This window comes from Propithecus coquereli, unplaced genomic scaffold (genome assembly GCF_000956105.1).
Source record: "Propithecus coquereli isolate 6110/MARCELLA unplaced genomic scaffold, Pcoq_1.0 Scaffold12, whole genome shotgun sequence".
Lineage (NCBI taxonomy): Eukaryota > Metazoa > Chordata > Mammalia > Primates > Indriidae > Propithecus > Propithecus coquereli.
The window spans coordinates 15,584,252-15,606,971 of record NW_012136080.1 but is presented as its reverse complement, the minus strand read 5'-3'; the positions used below and the strand labels follow the sequence as shown (position 1 = coordinate 15,606,971).

At 36.0% G+C, this 22,720-nt stretch overlaps 1 protein-coding gene across 2 annotated transcripts in view; it reads left to right on the top strand.

Moving 5' to 3' along the window:
• COPB2 (coatomer protein complex, subunit beta 2 (beta prime)) overlaps positions 1-22,720 on the top strand; it is a 31,904-nt gene that overhangs the window by 6,352 nt on the left and 2,832 nt on the right. Inside the window, exons 3-22 of one of the 2 annotated variants that reach the window (XM_012664086.1) lie at positions 2,073-2,159; positions 2,359-2,485; positions 3,331-3,479; positions 5,473-5,619; positions 6,519-6,618; positions 7,287-7,429; positions 8,963-9,162; positions 10,069-10,179; positions 12,352-12,440; positions 12,527-12,633; positions 13,641-13,784; positions 14,388-14,518; positions 14,780-14,987; positions 18,233-18,343; positions 19,317-19,531; positions 20,966-21,058; positions 21,148-21,328; positions 21,518-21,586; positions 21,717-21,788; positions 22,034-22,168. In XM_012664086.1, coding sequence (XP_012519540.1) covers positions 2,073-2,159; positions 2,359-2,485; positions 3,331-3,479; positions 5,473-5,619; positions 6,519-6,618; positions 7,287-7,429; positions 8,963-9,162; positions 10,069-10,179; positions 12,352-12,440; positions 12,527-12,633; positions 13,641-13,784; positions 14,388-14,518; positions 14,780-14,987; positions 18,233-18,343; positions 19,317-19,531; positions 20,966-21,058; positions 21,148-21,328; positions 21,518-21,586; positions 21,717-21,788; positions 22,034-22,129 — 2,580 coding nt within the window. In that variant the 3' untranslated portion in view covers positions 22,130-22,168. Of the gene's footprint in view, positions 1-2,072; positions 2,160-2,358; positions 2,486-3,330; positions 3,480-5,472; positions 5,620-6,518; positions 6,619-7,286; positions 7,430-8,962; positions 9,163-10,068; positions 10,180-12,351; positions 12,441-12,526; positions 12,634-13,640; positions 13,785-14,387; positions 14,519-14,779; positions 14,988-18,232; positions 18,344-19,316; positions 19,532-20,965; positions 21,059-21,147; positions 21,329-21,517; positions 21,587-21,716; positions 21,789-22,033; positions 22,392-22,720 lie in introns of those variants that run through there. The other variant, XM_012664079.1, reaches the window with a different exon arrangement.

Genomic DNA, 22,720 nt, shown 5'->3' with positions numbered 1-22,720 from the left:
TTCCTAGGGATTCCCTCTATTAGCTCCATTTGCCCATCTCTCAGCTGTATCACTCGACTGTCATATGCTCTCAGGCCCAGGTTATTTCCCTTCTCTTTCCCTAGACTTTACCATAAGATAGCTCTGCTTTGTCTGTGTCATCCACTTTGCCTCCTTTTTCTCTTTTGTACCTTTCCATGCCCTCTTACAAGACCATCTGATTCCCCTTTCATAACTCATCTCATTGGTAATTTTGTGTTTAATTTCCTTCTTTCCTCCAAGAATGGAGGTTCTATATATAAACAAGGATTGCCCTAGTCTCATTTCCCACTCTTGCTCCAATGCATGGGGTACCACCTGACACAATGTCAGGCTCATGGTAGATTGTAAGTCTTTGTTGAATGATTGATCTATTTTTGGTTCTCCCTGCTTTTTTCCCTGTATTTATCACCAACAGGAGTTATTTACCACTCATGTATATTGAGAGCAAAATTCTTGAGAGAGCCAAAGAGGTTTTTGGACTGAAATTCACATGTGCTTGAATTTCAGATGAGGAGATATATATTCTTTGAAGTGATGGATGCAAAGGGTTTTTACGAAAGCCAGTATTTTATAATTTGAAGCCAACTTGCTAATAAAATTATGTGGGCAAGCTCATCCTCCATTTATTTATCTAAGATGAAGGTGAAATTTTTGCCTTCCCTGCATCATAGGATTGTCAAAAGGGTCAAATAAAATTAGATAAAATTGTGTATGAGATCTATAAAGTACTATACAAGTATTAGTCATTACTTTCCTAACCTACATTGGTTATTTTTATGTACTGAATATATAGCTTTCCCTACTCTTTAGATTGTTTGGCTTCTAGAGCAGGGAGGTCATTTTTCATGTCATTCGTGTCAGCCATAGAACGTATGTGCTGTGGAACCAGGACTGTTCTGCAGCTGCTTTATTGTTACTGCTCACCAGAACCCTGGATTTCTTGGCTCCTCGTGAGCTTTTGTGGATTTTTCTGCTGTCTTATGGATTGCATGTTCTGTCTGATCTCCTTGTCTGTGTCATGGTCAGCTTGTAGCGGTTGTACAGGTTGGAGCTGATGTCCCCATTCATTCAGTCTTTGTCTGAAGAGTATTTGAAGTCTGGCATGGAAAGTCAGAGTAGGCTCAACAGTTTTGACCCAGTCCCTATTCTTTTTTTTAGTGTACGTGGTTAATCAGTAAGATTGTATTGGGTTCTTTAGTTATTTCATTGTTGCTTTCTAGTACAAAAAGAGGGATTGAAAAATGATACTTTGAGTTTCAGACTTTTAAGGCATCAAAAAGGGAGGACAAAGAGGTGCATTTATCTCTGCTCTTTCTAGGAGGGTCTCCTAGTTTTCTGCCTTTATCCTTTGTATATAATTCCACTCCAAGCATCTTGAAGGAATGTATAAATCACTGTGTTTTTATGTTTTGCTAAAAGAAATAAATAGCATTCGTATGGAATCATACTGTTAAAGCATGCAAAAGAATCGTACCTTGTTTATGAGCCATTTCTGTGGGCTTTACTTTTAAAAAGAAGAAATTAAGAGCCAATTCATTCAACAAATACTAAGACTTATCATGTACTACTTGTGTACCAGCCACTGTTCTAGGCTCTCAGTATACAGTAGTGAACAAGATTCTTGCCCTTAGCATAGCAAGAAAGATTGACATTAAACACATAATTATGAGTTACTACATTGCAAAAGAGGAGTACAAGTTTCCATGGGTGAGTTTTCCAGGCAGAGGAAACAGGCACAGAGGTGAGACTGAGGGTAGCCAAAGGTGAGAGGCTAGAGAGGGAGGGAAGGGCCAGAGCACAGAAGATCTGGAATAACATCTTGTGGACATTGCTTTCTCTTATCTTCTAAAAGTATTTTAGTTTTGAATCTATTAAAGAAAAGATGATTGGTGTATTTTTTTCTCATTTTAATGTTGAGCTTTAATATTTTAGCCTGAGAGCATATCAAAATTATAAGTGATCTAAATAATTGGATGTATTAAATATAGCAGAATAGATTTTTCAGATATTCTCTCATAACTCAATGTGTATATTCTTCTTAAAATTTAAAGACATTGGTGAAGACATTCGAAGTGTGTGATCTTCCTGTTCGCGCTGCAAAGTTTGTTGCAAGGAAGAATTGGGTTGTGACAGGAGCGGTGAGTGATTATATGAATCTCTAATTCCATTTTCTGGATTGCTCAGTGATTATGTAAATTAGTTGCAGAATTTTGATTCCTGATTTGTTTTATCAGTGCAGTATTTTGAAATATGAACTTCATTCTTTGAGCCTATAATATAGTTTTTCATACAATTTACTTCATAACAGTGATGATGGTTTTAAAATTTCCATTCTAGGATGACATGCAGATTAGAGTGTTCAATTACAATACTCTGGAGAGAGTCCATATGTTCGAAGCACACTCAGACTACATTCGCTGTATCGCTGTTCATCCAACCCAGCCTTTCATTCTAACTAGCAGTGGTAAGAGATGACTTCTTTTGGTCATGTGCATCTCTTTGGGTAATTCGTTTTCATTCAGTGAGACATGATATTTTCTAACTTCCGTTATAAGTAGAGTTCTAATTCCAGGCAGCCTTTAAACTATTTAGATCCATTACTGTGCTATTGATGCTGCTTGCTTATCAATAAAATATCAGCTATACTTAGGATTTGTATAGCAGTTGCTCTATTGTCAGGAAAGACCTGAAGGTCTAGATGTTTAAACATCTGCTAAACAGAAAGCTCATTTGCATCCTGGTGAATGAGTTTTTGGCAGATTGTCATAGACCCTAGTCAGTTTTATCTTTATATTCAAATTAGTTTGCTCCTTAGTATTATGTATAAAACAGTGGACCTTTTGGAGGGCAATTAAAACAAGTAGCACTGAATTGGTAATAGCTCTTTGAAACATTTTTAAATTAAAAATTGAGATGTAATTCAAAACTTTTTTAAACCAATAAGAGCAAATGCTTGTTCTCTAGTCGTTGCCATCATTATTCAGTCATACTTAGATTCTAATCAAACATATTACTCTTTTGTGATTCTTTAAAGCTCACTGAATTTTTCTTAAATTTTTTCACAAAATTTTTATATTTGCTGTTAATCTATTTTATTTATCTCCACTTTAATAGAGAGTTAAGTTTATTCATAGGATAGATAAGGATTTTAAAAAATCTATTTAGTTTTGATTCTGTTTCTGTAAGTCATGGAATGTATGATTTGTGTTAGGTTTGCTGCCTTAAAAGGCACGAAGACTCTGTGTCTTAGTTCTGAAATGGAAAAAAAAATAGAAATTGCACCTAACTTGAGACTTTCTTTTGGCCTAGATGATATGCTTATTAAGCTCTGGGACTGGGATAAAAAATGGTCTTGCTCACAAGTGTTTGAAGGACACACCCATTATGTAATGCAGATTGTGATCAACCCCAAAGATAATAATCAGTTTGCCAGTGCATCTTTGGACAGGACCATCAAGGTAGGGTGTCTACTTTTTGTGTCAGTTATCATTGTCAGTAACATATAATTGTTTTAGGCATTTTACTACAGGCTGGCCAATTATTCCTGTCTTAGAAGTTTTTCTAAAAACTTATTTTGAGAGTTTTTCTCAAAAGCTTATTTTGAAGTCAAAATAAGACTTCTAATTTCAGTCCAGAAGGACATGTTTTGTGTAGAAAAATATTGTGGCAACCCAGTGCTCTTAATGCAGGAGCATTTGTCTGTGTGGAAGCAACATGTTGTAAAATTTGTGTAGCCTTCAGAAACCCAAAATAAGAAAAACACCAATATCTTTTTTAGGTTACTGCTTTCCTCTCCTTTTAGTGTATTCATTGACCTCCACTCGTTATTGATCTATTTTATATATTTAAATTTCATCTGCCTCCATTCTCTCTCTCTTATTCTAGTTTCCCATACTGCTGTCATTATCTTTCTAAAACATAGATTCTGTCTTGTCAGTTCCCAATCTAAGGATAAAGTCCAAGTGCCTTAGTATGGAATACAAGGATTTCCAAGACTAGCTTGGGCTAATATTATAAGACATCTCCTAAAACCTTGGTCTACTGACCATCCTCTAGAGATGCCATGAATGTTCACAGAACTTTACCTTATTTAACTGTTTCTTCTGCATTCTCTTTATTTTATTTCTATTTTGATTTATTTTTCTCTGGAGAGCTACTCAGCTTTCAAGGTTTAGCTCAAATATTTACTCTGAGAAGCTCTTGTCAGACATCTCCTTCACCTCTAGACAGAGCCAGTTATACTCATCCCATTCCTTCCATTGCTTTTTGCCTCTATTACAGCCTTTCTCACATTGAATCTTAATTAATGTGTTTTTGGAAATCTTTATCCTGTGAAATGTTGGATGTTTAGGGCAGGAACTGGGTGTCACTGTCTTCGCCCAAACAGACATTCAGTAACAAACAGCACAGTGTCTTGCCTGTACTAGATGCTTAATACATGTTGCTGTGAATGCAGTCATATTCCTTTCCATCATAATGTTAAAAATATCTTGGCCGGGCATGGTGGCTCACGCCTGTAATCCTAGCACTCTGGGAGGCCAAGGCAGGAGGATTGCTTGAGCTCAGGAGTTCAAGACCAGCCTGAGCAAGAGCAAGACCCCATCTCTATTAAAAATAAATAAATAAATTAATTAATTAATTAAAATATCTCTATATGTATAGATTTAAAATCAAATTAACTTTCGCTTACACATGTTTGATTACATCTATATAACATTTTTATTAGTTTTCTTTTAACTTGCATAATATGTTATATGTCTGAATACCTTAGGGTTTTGACCTTTTTTTCCTTTTCATAGGATTGTCCTTACTTTTAACATAAGTTGGAAACTTTGAACTTAGTTTTAAACTTTCTTCACTAAATTAGGTTTATCTTGAGAATAAGAATTATTTTATCTTTGGTTCCAGTAAAGTTTATTGTATACAGTAAGCAGTAAACGTTTGTTTATATATACTCCCCACAGGGCCTCCTATGTGGTAGGCACTCAGTAAAAAAGATAAAGCTCAATTATGTGCTGTTGGAGCTTTTGACTGCTTTTCTGTACTTGAAATTTTTTAATTAAGTAGTAACTTTCTTTTAATATATCTTACTAAATCCACTTCCATTAGCTCTATATTAAATGTCTCATAAAATCATTTTTTACCCTTAAAGTAAGGTTTTTTCAAAGTCTTACACATCTAAGATTCCTGGACTTCACTGTAGATCAACTGAATCACAATCTCTAGGGATAAAGCCTGGAAATTGCCATTTTCAGAGAACAGTATAGTGATTCTGCCCCCTGGAAATTCAAGTAAAGTAAGAAAGAACAAAAACAGGTGAAAAAAATGAGTATTTCTTAACTTTTCTTTCCTGGGCTTTGGCATTTTATATAATATGTCAGAAGTGTGGTGGATCTGCCTTCTGAAAAGCAGGGCCCTGTGTTGACTGGCATTTGCTATTGTTCTCTGAAGGTGTGGCAGTTGGGCTCTTCTTCACCAAACTTCACTCTGGAAGGACACGAGAAAGGCGTGAATTGCATCGATTACTACAGTGGTGGCGACAAACCATACCTGATTTCAGGTGCAGATGACCGTCTTGTTAAAATATGGGATTATCAGGTACAGTTTTTTCATAACCTTCCATGCCATAAGTTAGACGTGTTTCTTACTATTTCTTACAGGACAGTTAAAACTTGGGTTGTTGAACTCTGTTCATAGCATAATTTAAAGTCTTAAGGATTTGTAGTTAAACTGTGCTCCAGAATTATCCATAAAAATGAACACATGCATATCAAGATTTTAAAAATAAAATGCCAGAATGTTTATTTTTCATTTAATAATAGAAATTAGAAATTTTAACATTTTAGTGTTAAATTATACATCATCCAGTATCCTTGTTGGCATACTTCCATTTATATTTGAAAACTAGCAGATCAGTAAACAATATCATGATATAGCTATGGTACAACTGTTTTGCCACATAGAACGCTTGTAAACCTAGTTAGGAACTCTTGTTACCATGCTTCGTATCTCCAAGATTTTCTTAAATTTCTTTGTTTCTGTTCCTCACATAAGAAGTTTCTTTAAGCAGTTAATGAAATGAGGCCTAGAAAACCAGTTTTACCCTCAAACTTTTTCAAATTTTTACTTAAATACAGAATAAAAATATTAAAAGCTAAAACAGCACTATCTACTTAGTCCACAGACGGTAGGTGTGAATATAAAGGGGAAAATTTATTATCCTAAGAATTTGGGGCAATAATATTCAGACGAAAACTTACTTGGTTTTTTTTTTCTTTAATATGATAGTTACATTGACGTGTATCTATTTTGTGAAATAATTAGAGAATTCACATATATAACAAGATTATTCTATTTTAAAAAATTTCTGTATTGGATACTATTTAAGTTGTCATAACTACTATCATTTATAATGTATCTATGCACTGAAAAAATTAAGGGTGGATTGGTTACAGGTTTTTCACTAATAGATAATGTTTTCTGTGTCTTAATTACAGAATAAAACCTGTGTGCAGACCCTGGAGGGACATGCCCAAAATGTGTCTTGTGCCAGTTTTCATCCCGAGTTGCCAATTATCATCACAGGTTCAGAAGATGGTAAGTTAAAAGTGTATATTTATTCCTGTGCTAGTAATTACTCGGTAGATATTTAAACCAGGCAGTGTCTCTGCATTGTAATTGAAGGTTTCCAAGGATTTTGATATTTTTATTAGAGTACTAGGCTGAAGCTATAAAAGAGTAAATGGGCATTATTATTATTAATATCATCATCATCATTCTAATGTGTTTTGATGCTATCCTTAAATAAGAGGACACCCAGATGTCCTAAAGAAAAACTGAAAGAGCATGCGTTTCAGAGTCAAACAAACCTGGGTTCAAATTCAGTTTCTACCACTTCAGGAATGTGTGGTTTAGGAAAATTATGAAATGGAAATACATATATTCACTTTATAGCATTAGTGAGAAGGTGAAAAGAAATCATGGGTGGAAAGCATCTGGCACATGGGAAGCACTGTACCCAGAAAATCCTTTAATTATTTCACACTTAAAATCACATTTCTTAGTTTTAGTTTCTTATACATTTTCTATTACTATGTTTATATTACTTTATAAAATCTTTTAGAGACTAGACCAAAAACAGTTGCTACGCTGCCAGGAAGTGTGTTTTACTTCAATAGAAAGACTTCCATGTGGCTTGTTCACCTGACACAGTTTATTGTTGGATGTTTGTTATCAAAAGAGAATATTCACATTGTTCTTTTTAGGAACAGTGCGTATTTGGCATTCAAGTACCTACCGACTTGAGAGCACATTAAATTATGGAATGGAGAGGGTATGGTGTGTGGCCAGTCTAAGAGGGTCCAACAATGTTGCTTTGGGCTATGACGAAGGGAGCATCATTGTTAAGGTAATTATACTATCTCTCTAAGTAGATGGACATAGGCAAAGCAGTTTACCTTGTATTTTAACACTGTCATCTTCCAAGTCACCAGTTTCACTAAACTGGCACTTCTTTCATTAAGTACTAGAGATTAAGCAATGGACATTTAATGTATTAGGTTATTAAGTATTAAATGTCCGATTTCCTTAAATACTAAGTTTGATAGTTGATATCTCTGGCGTTTCACTTTGACACTTCTTGTGTTATTTTTATTGTGAAGGTACATCCTTATTCTTTCAAACACATGGTTTGGCTTGTGATTATCTTTCAAATTTTTTGTTTAGAGCAATTTTTGTGAAGCCATGGATAAGTCAAAAATTCAAGTTATTTTCAAATATGAGTTGCGTTGTGGATCCAGTGCAGTGCAGACAGCTCAAAATACCAGTGAAGTGTTTGGGAAGGATGTGGCTGATGAATGCACAATACTTCGATGGTTTAAGAAGTTCCATTCTGGTGATTTTAATCTTGAAAGTGAACCACGTGGGTGACCTGAGACCAAGGTGGATAACGATGAGCTGAAAGCTATAGTGGAAGCAAATCCATCTCAACCTACACATGAATTAGCAGCAAGGTTTGATATTATTCCCAACAATATTGGACCATTTGAAACAAATGGGCAAGGTAAAGAAGCTGGATAGATGGGTACCACATGAATTAAATGAGTGTTAGAAATTTTCTCGAAGCTTGCCTTTCTTTGCTGTCATGACATAAAGACAAACGATTTCTACACCATATTGTTACGTGTGATGAAAAATGGATACTTTTTGATAATCGCAAGCATGTTGTTGGATAAATGCTCGGTTGGATAAAGATGAAGTGCTGAAACACAGTCCAAAACCAAATAGTCATCCAAAAAAGCTAATGCTCTCTGTTTGGTGGTCCAGCACTGGTATCATCCACTACAGCTTCATGAAACCTGGTCAGTCGATTACAGCAGATTTGTACTATAACCAGTTGGACAAAATGGTGAGGATGCTTGCTATTAAGCAGCCGAGATTCGTCAATAGAGACAGGCCAATGCTCTTGCAAGACGATGCTCGACCGTGTGGCCCACAAACAGCGCTGCTCAAACTACAGAGGTTGGACTTGGAAACTCTCTGTCATCCACTGTTCACCAGACCTTGCACCAACTGACTGCCTCTTCTTCCAGGCTTTGGACCACTTTTTGCGAGGAGAAATATTCAATTCTCAACAAGCTACGAAAAATGCCTTTAGCAATTTCATTGTCACTCGCTCTCCAGGCTTCTTTGCTGCTGACATAAACAAGCTACCGTTAAGATGACAAAACTGTATTGATACTTTTGGCGCATTCTTTGATTAATTGTACTGCTTCTTGTTTGAGATAAACTAAAATTTTGATTCAAACTCAGACATTTCATATTTAAGACCTAATAAAAAAAGGGAATAGAGCTCTCTGTTAAGTAAAAAAAAGACTATATATTTTGTTGTAGTTTTATTTGTTTCCTTTTCATTGCTAAGAGCCATTTGTCGTTGTTTCAGCTTGGTCGGGAGGAACCCGCCATGTCCATGGATGCCAATGGAAAGATAATTTGGGCCAAACATTCAGAAGTCCAGCAGGCCAACCTAAAAGCAATGGGAGATGCTGAAATTAAAGATGGGGAAAGATTGCCACTGGCAGTAAAGGATATGGGCAGTTGTGAAATATACCCTCAGACTATTCAGCACAATCCTAATGGGCGGTAAGCCATCACCAAAATCTCTCTGACCTTCTGTGAGCGGGTTTATATATCCATAGTGTATTCCATTCCTGCCCTATGGTAGATGTTTCTGATCATTCCCATTGAGCTCTTGCCTCTCCTCACAATCCTCAACACAGCTGCAGGCAGGCAGCCATGCCAGTTGATCAAATTGGCATGTACGGTGGAGCACATTTGCCCTCCTGGCCCTGTTGTCTACCACACCTTTTTGAACAGTTAAATAGTGTTGTGTTTACTTTTATTTCTTATGTGTTGGGTTTGTGTTCTTGTGTGCTCCTTTGAGAGCAAGGAGCATGTGTTAGAAATGATAACCTTAAAGAGAGTTAGGTCTATTGGGAAAATTTTATTTGACTATGCAACATTCTATTTTTACTCATTGTTTGGATGTTAAAATATTCTGTTTATTTTAATAAATTTAACAGTCATTAAAAACTAGATTAAGATATTTTTATTCATTTTAATAATCAATTTTAAAATGAAGATAGTCTTATAATAAGATAACACCTTCGTATGGTGTGAATATCATGAGCAAAGTGCTAAGCATCTTGGTGCTCAACAAATACTAATTGAATAATTGGAACCTTCCTCCTATGCATCTCCAGCCATTCTCACATTTCTGTCCCCAATCTCTTGTTTATAAGAGAAGGCCATTGCCATTACATTTTCAACAATAGAGCCGTATTTATAATTTGCTTTTGGATTTGTTGGCTAGAATATTTTTGTGGAGCTCTGTATTCAAAGAAATGTATAACTTTAAAAGATATAAAATTATATTAATAATTGACTAAAAATAACACTTGTTATTAGAATTATTTTACCGTAAAGATTAATTATTGTTACTTAACTTTGGTCCTCTGTACTTCCTTCCTTGGCTTTTGTAATTTCTAGGTTTGTGGTGGTGTGTGGTGATGGGGAGTATATCATCTACACAGCAATGGCATTGAGAAACAAGAGCTTTGGGTCTGCCCAAGAATTTGCGTGGGCCCATGATTCTTCAGAGTAAGTTTTGTCTGTATGATATCCAGCTTTCCCTGACTGCAGATGGGTGTTCTATACTGTTATATAAAAGAGATTCTCAAGGCTGGGCATGGGCTGTGTTTCTCTGTGTTAAAAAACAATTCTCACCAGAGCTGCCCATTGGAAGATTAGAGTCAGAGGCAACTATGTAGCACGAGCTGTCTTTGCCCTTTCTATGTTAAGTATGGGGCTGGCTCACTCAAACTGATGTAATAATCCCATTTAACTGGGGACCCAGCACCCATTTCCTTGATGGAGCTCTTGGCAGGATCTGGCACTTACAGGCTTAAGGCAAAGTAGGCCTCAAGTGTACTTTGGCAGGCCTTGGCAGACCTTCCCTGTGACATGGTGTCCTAAGGTGCTGCTGCCTCTTTATGAGCTAATTAGGGGAGATGTTGTGGTTTGATGTCATTTTGACAAGAAGTTTATTGAATCTTTTTTAAAACTCATTGTCTGTGATGTGACCCAGGTTCCATTTCTAACAAATTGAATTTCTGTTTGAATTCAGAATGTTCACATTAAAAGCAAGAAAAACGGATTAACTCTGAATTGTTTTACCAGATAGTCATTGACTCTGGTTCCTTTTTTTATTCCTGTTTGGTGCATGTAATAAACATTATGGCTTTGGTGTTTTCAGACCACACAACTCTATTACATCTTCATAGTTTTCTTTGTTTTATTTTCCCCACACTTTATGTTGCCTCCTGTTCCCAACAGTGGGGTAACTTGAGCCTCAGCACTGCATAATAAGATGCATTTTTTAAAATTTTATAATTACTAAAATTTACTGAGATAAGGAATTATTTTCATCTTTTTATAAATTTCCTAAATACATTCATATATGCACAATTCTATACACTAAAAAGTACTTTATTATCATCTTAGAGCATCTATAGTTCGTTAATTGGCTCACTTCTCTCAATATACCTGTTTCGATAGTTCCTCCTTTTCAGCTTTGTCCACCCAAGACCCTGCTCAGCGTCTCTCCTGTCCTGAGCAAAGCACTTACCACATCACCTCCTCACACAATCTCGAATATCCAGTGACAGCCACAGCCCTTTTTTCCAAGGCCTGAATATAAACAGTTTTGTAATGTGTTGCTGAACATTGCTGACTAGTACACCACTTGTTTTATTTTTTAAATCACTTTTATTGAGGTATAATTTATACAGAACAGAATGTACCATTTTAAGTATGTAGTAGTCCTCCTTTATCTGCTATTTTTCTGCTGTTTCAGTTACCTGGGGTCAACCTCAACCAAAAATATTAAATGGAAAATTCCAGAAATAATAAGTTTTAAATTACATGCCATTCTGAGTAGCATGATGAAATCTGCCATCCTGCTTGAGATGTGAATCATCCCTTTGTCTAGAACATCCATGCCGTATATGCTACCCACCTATGACTGTATAGGAAAAAACGTAGTGCTTACAGGGTTTGGTACTATTGCAGGTTTCAGGCATCCACTAGGAGTCTTGGAACATATCCCCCATAGATACGGGGGGGGGAATAATGTATATTTCAATGGATTTGGACAAATCAATGTATATAATCCATAACCATGAACACATCAAATTATGAAACATTTCTGTCATCCCCCAAATAGCCCCTTATTTCCCTTAACAGTAAGTCCACACTCCTCACCCTCCTCAGTCCCAGGCAAGCACTTACCTGCTTTTTGTCACTGTATAGATTAGATTTGTCATCTTTAGAGTTTTATATAAATGAAATCATATGGTATGCACTCTTGTATCTAGCTTCTTTTGCGCAGCATAATGTTTTCAAAGTTCACCCATGCTGTTGTCTAGATCAGTAACTGGTTCCTTTATTTGCACAGTAGTATTCCATTATATGAATATACCACAATTTGTTTAATCATCCACCTGTTGATGGACATTTGGGTCATTTCCAGTTTCAACAATGCTTGTAAGTCCTAGTAATTTGTGTAATATATATTATGAAACCCATACATTATTTGTACAACTGTAAGGAATTCACTGATCCCTTAGGGAAAAAATACATCAGTGAATCTTCAAATATTCATTTTATATTTTTGCATGATCACTCAAAAATATTTGAAGATATTTCTAACACATGGTGGAATTATAGTTTAGTATATAATATGCTATTTTTGCTTTCCTTTTTTTCTCCCAGATATGCGATAAGAGAGAGCAACAGCATTGTAAAGATATTTAAGAATTTTAAGGAAAAAAAATCATTTAAACCAGATTTTGGAGCTGAAAGTGAGTGTTATTTATATAGGATACGTTTTTAGAAGCTTTGTAATGGCTCAAAAACATCTAAGCAAAAATTTCTATGTTCTTTTTAGGTATCTACGGAGGCTTCTTATTGGGAGTCAGATCTGTAAATGGCTTAGCCTTCTATGACTGGGACAATACAGAACTCATACGCAGAATTGAAATTCAACCCAAACATGTGAGTTTTCCATCCTTTGTTGTTTTTGGAATGTTTATCATTGTGGTGAGTTCTGGGTCCCTAAGGCCAAGAAGTGTTCTTTTACCCTGCCATCCCCGTTACACTGTATTGGACACAGTGCCATTTTTTCTCAGAAAATCAGAATTGTGGTATTTGAATGAGGTGATAAATGTTGGATATTTTTGGAAGTATAAAAAGTTGTACAAAGTCCAAGTGTTATTTATATTTTCATACTTTGAAGACAAGAAGTCAGGGAATTCTTGACTTGGAAAGGCCAGAGAAGCTCCCACACAGTTTAGAAACCTTTTCTTATTTTACCTGATGATGGCTGCCTGAACTTCAGGTGACCATCTCCAGTGACAAAGTATTCTACCTTTAGAACTGCCTACTACTTTGACAGCTTTCACTGTCAGGAAATTGTCTTTGAAGACAAACCAGCCTCCCTGGGGTCTGATTCTAGAGCATGCATTCTCAGTGGGGGCAATAGTGTCCCCAAGGGGACAAAAATTGGTTCCTGGAGGGGGTTGAAAAAAACTTACTCTGTTTATGTATGAAGCATAGAGAGGTATATGTGTGTGTATCACATATGTATAAACAGATATCCACTATATCTGTGGTATTAAAATTTCTTTGGGGCAGGTGATTAGGAAAAAAAATGCTAAAGAGGCTCCTGGGGAGGGTGAGTAATAATGACAATAAAGGGTGAGATACACTGTTCTAGAGCGATGGGGAATAGGCTGCTGCTTCTCTAAATTATAGCACATCCAATGTTTCCTGAGAGCCCTCCTTCCTGTCTCCCTTTGGTCTGTTAGTAGGCTAAATAGAACAGCCCTGCCCTGTCTACTCTCCCAAATATATACATATATAAATACACTACACAAAATTGTTAGGTGTATACTTATTATGTTGATATAAAAAGATAAATCTTTTAAGAAACAAAGTGTGTGTAGTTTGTCCTATCCACTCAGAAATCCGAATCAGTTGTCTGTGTTTTTGTCATGTTGCAGATTTTCTGGTCAGACTCTGGAGAGCTAGTTTGTATTGCCACCGAGGAATCATTTTTTATCCTTAAGTATCTGTCGGAAAAAGTCTTGGCTGCACAGGAAACACATGAGGGAGTAACTGAAGATGGCATTGAAGATGCCTTTGAGGTAATTGCATCAGCACAACTTTAGCTTTGTTTTGAAACGATTTATATTCTTATAACAGACTTCACCAATTTTAACATTTCATTATAAATTAGGTTTCGGGAGGCTAAGCATTTAAGGGGTTCTGGTGAAATGTGAAAATTAAAATCTTGGCTCAGAGATCAGAATCTGAAAGTAAATACATTTAAGAGAAATTTGTGCTTTGATTTTAGGGACTCTTTAGACTTATCTTTGATATCTTTCAGTAAGGAAATGTGTAATTGTTTTGGTCCAAAACTGTTGAGCCGTAGGGATTTAAATGAGCTCCCAAACAGTAAAGACAAATCATCCATTGTGGAGATGTCCTAGAAGATTTTATGAAACACCAATATTCCAGTTTCATGTGACTTAGGAGGTTTTTGAATCTACAATGAGATTTCACATTATAAATACTAACCTGGGAATCTGTTCTTAAATGAAGAAAGAAGAGAGAAATCCTAAGGAAAGATTTTTCTTTTTTGAAATAGGATTTTATTTTGCATTCCTTATTCAACCTTATCACCCTTTATGTTACTGACAGATGTCTAATGTTGGATAAGGTAATAATAATCTATTTTCTTTCTGCAGGTTCTTGGTGAGATTCAGGAAATTGTGAAAACAGGGCTGTGGGTAGGCGATTGTTTCATTTACACGAGTTCTGTGAACAGATTAAATTATTATGTTGGAGGAGAAATAGTCACCATTGCCCACTTGGACAGGTAGCTGAGTGTGATTTTGCATTTGACGTAAATTTTTAAAGTGTGCTTTGTAAACAAAATCTGTTGCTGGCTTGTATTAATAGCAACAATTGGGTGATTTTTTTAGTGTTATAGTTTTAGTAGGTTGTCTATTGTTAACCAAAATTGCATTCATCAAATGGAAAGATTTTGAGCAAGAGGCAGGTTGGGGTGTGATGTGTATGTGTGTGTTTAACTTCAGATTTGAGCTTACTTCTAATTTAGTTTATGTTGCTATTATAGGACAATGTATCTCCTGGGCTATATTCCTAAAGACAACAGGCTTTATCTTGGGGATAAAGAATTGAACATCGTTAGCTACTCCTTGCTGGTTTCAGTCCTGGAATACCAGACAGCTGTCATGAGAAGGGACTTTAGCATGGCTGATAAGGTCCTTCCTACCATTCCAAAAGAACAGAGGACCAGAGTTGCACACTTTTTGGAAAAGCAGGTAAGAGGCTTTTTCTTTTCCTTTTGTTTTTAAAACTAGCAATATGAAAGAATGTTAGTGTGGATTTGAAAAACTTAATTTCTTAATCACCACTGATTTCCTATGGCAATGGAATTTCTCCTGTAAATTTAAGGCACTTATTACAGCATATGGTGCACTCTCCTTATACACTTCCTTCTCCTTTCTCAGTGTTCTTAGTACCCCCCTTAAATGTTGGAAGTGATTTACCAGTCTTCCTCTTCTATACACCTCTTTTCCAGTGTCTTAATATTTTCATTCCCTATACTACATTTTTCTCTCTATCTCATCTGCCTTTTTTTAAATTGTGGTAAAATAACACATAAAATTCATCATTAGCAACATGCCTTTTTCTTAGTGTTTTTTAATCTAAGTTATGTATGCACAAAGCATAAAGTGAGTTCTGCAAGGCTTAAGGAAAAAGCAGCCCGCCCCTCTCTGCTTCCTACTCCCTAGAGGTAAATACTTTTAATTATTTTATCTAACCTAACTCTTTTGGTATTTATTTCCACATCTTTAAGTAATAACGTGCAACATAGCAAGCAGTATAGCTATTTCTTCATTTCTCAGCTTTAGGCATTTCTTCTGACTTTCTACTCCATTTAAGAAAAAAGATTTAGCTTTCTTTCACCCCACTGCCATTTTTATTCCCAATTCTTGGTATGTGACCTGTTTTTTCTCTGTGGAAACTTCTTGGATCTTGTCCCTGTTGTTCTGAAATGTTATAATGATGGTGGGCCTTGATGTAGGGGTCAATTTTCATTCATTCTGTGGATATTAGATGAGCTTTTTAAATGGGAAACTCATGTCCTTCATTTCTAAGAGATTCTCATGAATCATTCTGTGGTGATTTCCTTCCTTCGATTTCTGTGTGCTCTTTTTCTGGAACCATTATTCAAATGTTGAACTTCCTGCACTGGTTTTCTTACTTTGTTATTCTCTGACTTTTTAGATCTTCTAGTTTATAGATGAAAGTTTCTCTTATAATATGGGTGATTTTTTTTGGTTTTTAAAGTTTTCTTTTACATAGTATGCGTTTTTCAAGTTGCTTTTATTGCTTTGTTTTGATCTCTGTCTTTCCTATTGAAGATTTTCCTTGGGTATCTGATGATCCTTGGGCCCTTATTTAAGAGCAGAGGTCCAAGAAGCAAATTTAAAGATCTGAATTGCGGGGAGTGGGCACAGACTTCACAATATGTGATGTGGTTGGCCCATTTGATGAGGGCTCCTCAACATCAATATTTTCATCCAGTGCATTTAGTGACTTTTCATTCATTAAATGTATTTAATGATCACTAATGTACCAGGCACTGTTCTAGCTGACATATAGCTCTCATGGAGTTGTCATTTTAGTATTTTTAGGTCTTTCCCCTTGGGTTGTTTAGATTTTACAGAGACGCTCCCTAATCACCATCATTCTGGAGGCTGAGTAGAGGACAGCTTGGAGTATTTATATTTCATTTAGTCTATATTCCATTTTCATAACTCCTATTTTCCTTTTGATATTCAGTATTCTTCCCTCAAGGTGTGCTGAGTATCTCCTAGGCTGGATACCCTCTAGTTTACCCTCTCCAAGGAATAAGCCTGTCTTTGTGTGTCATGGGATGGGAGAAAGAGGAGTGGATCTGGGTTATTTAATTGCTTTTAGGGCAGTTTTTTTGTTTGTTTTAGTATTACTCTTCATTAGATACCTTTGGGCGTTCTGAGGTATGAATCAGGTTGTTGCTATGCTTTCCTCACTCCTGATTTAGGATTTTTTCTCTAGTGTTTTAACAGAGTGTTTATACTCCTCTACCAGGCTTCCAGCTTCCAAAATTTTGTTAGTAATGTTTCTTCTCCCTTTCTGTATGTCCTTTGGGAGTTCATGCCTTTAAAAAAGATCCCTTGAGTGTGATTTTAGTGGGGATTTAGGGGAAATCAAAAGTGTGTATGTTTAGCCCATCTCATTTCATCTGCTTTCCCCTTGCCTATACTTGTCTAGTTGTAAAAAACTTCCATCTTCCACTCTTGGGTTTTATGTTGTCTGTACCAGTGCTAGTGAAAAAAAAAGGAGTAACTCAGATTATTTAGAATCTGAGAAGTTAATACATTTCACACACAGTGATAAGTTGGTCCGAGGATTGTGGGTTATTGTTAAGCTGATTTGACATTTTCTCCCCTTCCAACCATGCTTGACTAGCTTTAAAACACACACACACACACACACACACACACACACACACAATAATAAAGCCATCTTGAAGATCTGCCAAACAGAACTCTTGAAAACTATCCAACTACTCAATCCTGATCATGTCATTACTGAGCATTCTTCCTCAGTCTGATGAGAGGTAAACTAGCCCTGAGATTTTTGTCCAACACACCACAATCCTACAGGTGAAAAACTTGCCCACAGGGCAGACTCCATCAGTAGTTTGTCTTACAAGAGAAGCTAATTTTAGTTATTATAATAGTTGGTTTAAAGGCTTATTCCTGTTAGCTTATTGGAGCATGGGAAGGAAATTTTAGACATTTTGTCCCTTAGGTTAGGATACTTGCTAATAATAAACTGGTCATGAGACCAAAAATAAAGGCATAGGTAATGACAACTGACCAGTGTATGGACCTTGATACAAAATGTTTGCCAAATGACCTACAGGTAATAGAATGTTGCAAAATTTTATATTTGACTTCCCTTTTTTTGCCCATTTACTGCCAGTAACCTCATCTGCAAAGTGAGGGACTGGACTAGATGATCTCTAAGGCCCAGATGAGTAGATTACCAACAGCTAAGTTTACACCTCTGTGCCTAGTTTTCTTCTTTGGAAATGATTCTTATTCAATCAACTTTCTAAAATCCCTTTCTTTTTGACATTTCTGTTTACATTTCTAATTTTACTAGTTGTTTTACTTGAGTTTATCTAGCATTGGCCATTTTCCACTACCCTAAAAAACAGTAAGCATTATGTGACTGAACATTTTTTCTGCCAGGTTTGCTCCTACCATTTAATCTAATGACTTTAATTTTTTCTGTTTTCTCATCAAATAGTATTTTGTTAACTGTCGCTTTTGTTTAAGTAGTAGGGTTTCTATGTCAGCAAGGTATTTTTAGTTTTAGAGGGAAATGGAGGATTTACTTTGTGGATGTGTGTGCACTGCATATGCATACTATTAATACACATACACATTTTTGTATGCATACACACACATATATACCTACTATATTTTTTTTTTCTTAATCTGTTTAGGGCTTCAAGCAGCAAGCTCTTACAGTATCCACAGATCCTGAGCATCGTTTCGAGCTTGCTCTTCAACTTGGAGAGTTAAAAATTGCGTACCAATTAGCAGTAGAAGCAGAGGTATGTACTAATTCATGATTTTTCACAACTGATGGAAAGGTCAGTAGGTACTTGTGTGTGCTTAGTATGTTTTGTTATTAAAGCTTTCTCAAGTGCAAATTAGTGACTCATTTTGGTGAGGTTATTGTCTCTGGTCTTTCTTAAAGGTGCATTGTGTTAATCTTTGCATAAATTACATGAATTATATTAGAGATAGTCTTAGCACTCTTATTTGTTTAAGAAAAATCATTTTCCTATCTTAAGTGAGATCTGTTTTACAAGAGAAGGAAAGATGTAAAATAGTTGGTAAACTAGTCTGGGAACTCTAAGAGTACAGATAAAGGAGTAATATGCCAATATCCCAAACTAGCAAGAAAGTTGTTGGCTTTAATGAGGGGTTCTGACATTTTTGAAAGACAGTTTAATGATATTTCTATAGATCTTTGTACACTGAGGCCTCTCAATTGTGGTTTAAGTCTAGCATTTACTGGTAAACTAATTTCAGATGTGCAAAATAAATTTTAGTGATATTAAGATCATCAAAATATACAGCATTTTATTTGATTCTGAGAAGCTACAAGTGAGATAATATTGTTAAATATTTAAGAACGTAAACAATTTTACATTCTTTCAAAGAAGTATTAAATCACTTAAAAATAATTATGATTACCTTGAAACTCTAGTTAGATGGTTTTGAGTTTCACTATGTAATTAACAAAATAAAAATAAAATGGGTTGATAATTATTCATGTGTTATTAAAATTGATTTGTGTGTGAATTCATTTTGTATATGTGAATAATTTCCATTCCTCATTATACATTTTGTAGTGTCATTCTTATTTTGATTGATAGAACCAACTTAACAAACATGGCTCTCCCTATACATATATCTTCCGTTGTCAACACAGTAATGTTCAAGTTAACAGAATAATGATGTTCGAAATGTAAATGTTTATTTCCAAAGATACTTTAACTTGGAAATTCTTTTTTATAGTCAGAACAGAAGTGGAAACAACTTGCTGAGCTTGCCATTAGTAAATGTCAGTTTGGCCTAGCCCAGGAGTGCCTGCACCATGCGCAGGATTATGGGGGTCTGCTGCTTTTGGCCACTGCCTCTGGAAATGCTAGTATGGTGAACAAGCTAGCAGAGGGTGCGGAGAGAGATGGCAAAAATAATGTGGCATTCATGAGCTACTTTTTACAGGGCAAGTAAGTATCAATCTAAGGTCCAAAAGACCTTGATGAGTATAGTAATTAAAAGCACTTATTTCTACATTGACTTTGAGGATGGTTTTTGGAGAGGAATGTGAAGAATGAACCCTCCTGAACCCAACCCTGGAGGGAGAACTGAAGGATGGCTGAAGGTGTTGAATAGTGGGGGCCATCAGAGAAGGACAGTGCTACTTTGGTGGCACCTTCAGCAAGAGTCTCTCTTGGCATATTTGGTGTAAATATTTGAGATAAATGAGCATAGGGAGGGTCAAGTGGGAGAAATGTTAAACCCCTTTCTCAACAGCCCTGCAAGTTAATGGCCAAGGCATTTTCTTTTATGACTGCAGGAGGCTTTTGAGCTGCTCCAATTGGTACCTGAATGGCAGTAATTTTACCCAAATTGGATAATTTTGATCTATTTATGGCAAAGATAAAGGGGGATAAGGATGCCAGCTTTTAGATTTGAGCTCACCATAAAGCATAACTTAAGTGTCACAGAGTTAATGCAATCCAAAGCATTTGGATGTTAGTTGGCTGTATTATAAGATAAAACACAAAAGTATTTATTAACCTTGTCCTACATACTTATTTTTAAAAACCCCATACTTCATCATAAAATTTTGAATGTGTGCCCCAATACATGTGAATATATTTATAAATTTAGCTACCTGTAATAAGTCCATTATTCCTTATCCATAATTCAGAAACCCAGAATTATTCTGAAAACAGTTTTTTTAACGAATTTGATGGCAAAACCTGAACTGACATACTATTTTTAGTTGCTTTTATGCCACATGATTTTTTAATCACATTTAATATTCATGTATTATTGCAGAAATATTAATATTTGTGGCTTTTGTTTAATGCTGAGAAAGGCAATATACAGTATCTGTGCTATATTACCTTTGTAAAATCCAAAAATATCTGAACTCTAAAACATTATCTGCTGTATAAAATTTGCACAGAAAAAAACATTAAAAATTGAAGAAGAAAAAATGGATACTTTGGTATTCTCCTGCTGAGCACCACTGGCTTGTCTGGCCCAGCCTATGTTGCAGATACTGCCCTAGATAGTCCCACTTGTGAAACTGAATTTCCGCTCGCATATATCCTGACGCCCTTAAAATTTCATAATCTAACCTGCCTTAGCTCCTCTTGAAAAGCCCCTTTAGGTTCTTCTTAAGAGTTCTTAAAAGTAGATTGAAAAATGGTCATGAAAGCTCTTATCCTCATACCCTTGAAGTCTGTTGATTTTGTTAAGTAACAACCATTAATTAAGTAATAGCTCAGTGACAGATGTGAGATATATGTATGGGGGGGTTGGGAAAATTTTGGCTTTACAACACTAGATCCACATTTCTTTATGTTGTTAAAGTGCCAGTATTATAGTGTTTATTCTTGGTAACTGTACCTCTCCTTTTTAATCTTTAGGCTTGATGCTTGCCTGGAGCTCTTGATTAGAACTGGACGGCTGCCAGAAGCTGCCTTCCTGGCCCGAACTTACTTACCCAGTCAGGTGTCAAGGTATAGACTTAATTTTAGGAAGAAATGTTTTAAATAAAATCAGAGCACACTTACTTAGTCTCTCTTTGGTTCCATGATATCTATAATAGGGTGGTGAAACTCTGGAGAGAGAATCTGTCAAAAGTCAATCAGAAAGCAGCAGAATCCCTTGCTGACCCAACAGAGTATGAAAATCTTTTCCCTGGATTAAAAGAAGCCTTTGTTGTTGAAGAATGGGTGAAGGAAACACATGCTGATCTGTGGCCAGCCAAACAATATCCGCTTGTCACGGTGAGTGACTGGGGTGCCAAGCTTCATTTGGTGTGACTACAGGGTGGAATGCATTCCTGCCTTCAGGTTTTGAGCTGCATTAAATACTTTATGGTTGGATTAAGAGCTAATATCTTGGATTTAGCCACGTTCATAGGTGAATTATGATTTCAAAGTATCTCATTTTATCATTGCTTTATTCTCTCATAGCCAAATGAAGAGAGAAATGTTATGGAAGAGGCAAAAGGCTTTCAGCCCTCCAGATCTGCACCTCAGCAGGTCAGTAGAGTACTTCATGTGATAATTTGGCTGAGATTGACTTTAAGTACCACCTCCCACTTTCTAACCCTGATCATCCTCCTCTTGGGGGAAAAGTTTAAATTCCTGAGCAAATTCCTTTGGTTTTCAGGAACTTGATGAGAAACCACCTTCTCCTACTCCAGTTATTGTAACCTCCCACACAGCCAACAAAGAAGAAAAGGTAGGTCAGATAGCATACCCAAACCTCCCCCACCCCACCCTCTTCCCTGTGAATATCTATAAGACATATAGGCCTCTGTGGTTTAAGTGATGTAATCAGTTTCAGAGCAGGGGCATTGAAGTAGGAAGGTCCCCTTTTGACTAGTAAAAGAATTTTAGTTCTCACTTTGGATCATGAACCAGATAACTTTTCTTTCACACGATACTATATAACTAACTTCATCACCCTCTTCCTTTTGTTTACAGAGTTTACTTGAACTAGAAGTAGATTTGGATAATTTGGAATTAGAAGATATTGACACAACAGATATCAATCTAGATGAAGATATTTTGGATGATTGAACGTAATGTCTTCCATTTACTCAACAGATCATTATATAGGTATTGATCATCACCCTGACCACAGTACTTTGGACTATGAGAAACTCAGTAGATTTTTACATGCTGTGGACCACTGGGAGCATAATGCCCTCCTTATCTTAAGAGTTTATGTGCAGAATTTAAATCACTATGTCCTTCTTAACTAGTCAGACGTGGATATGGGCTTTGGCTTTTTTCCTATTGTCATTAGACTATATTGCATAAAACCTTTTGAATCAATGAAGATACTTCAGTTTCCTTTCTGAATAATGAAAATAGGCTTCTAGTTTTAGAAGGCTGAGCCAAAACTACACCTCATCTAGGGATCAGCCCCATATTCCCTTTCTTTGCATAACTAAATCTACATTTTCAAATATCAACCACCTATTTTTTATAACTGAATATCCATGCTGTGATTCTCTAAACTCCCCTCCCACTTTTTTTGGGGCCTCATTGCATCATTCCCCTCAATCTGTAGCTTGGGTGGCCTGAGTGCATTATCTAATAGCTACCCGTTCCTGAAATCTGTTCTGCTAACCTTATTAATAGTGGGGTTCTGTCTAAATTACCTGT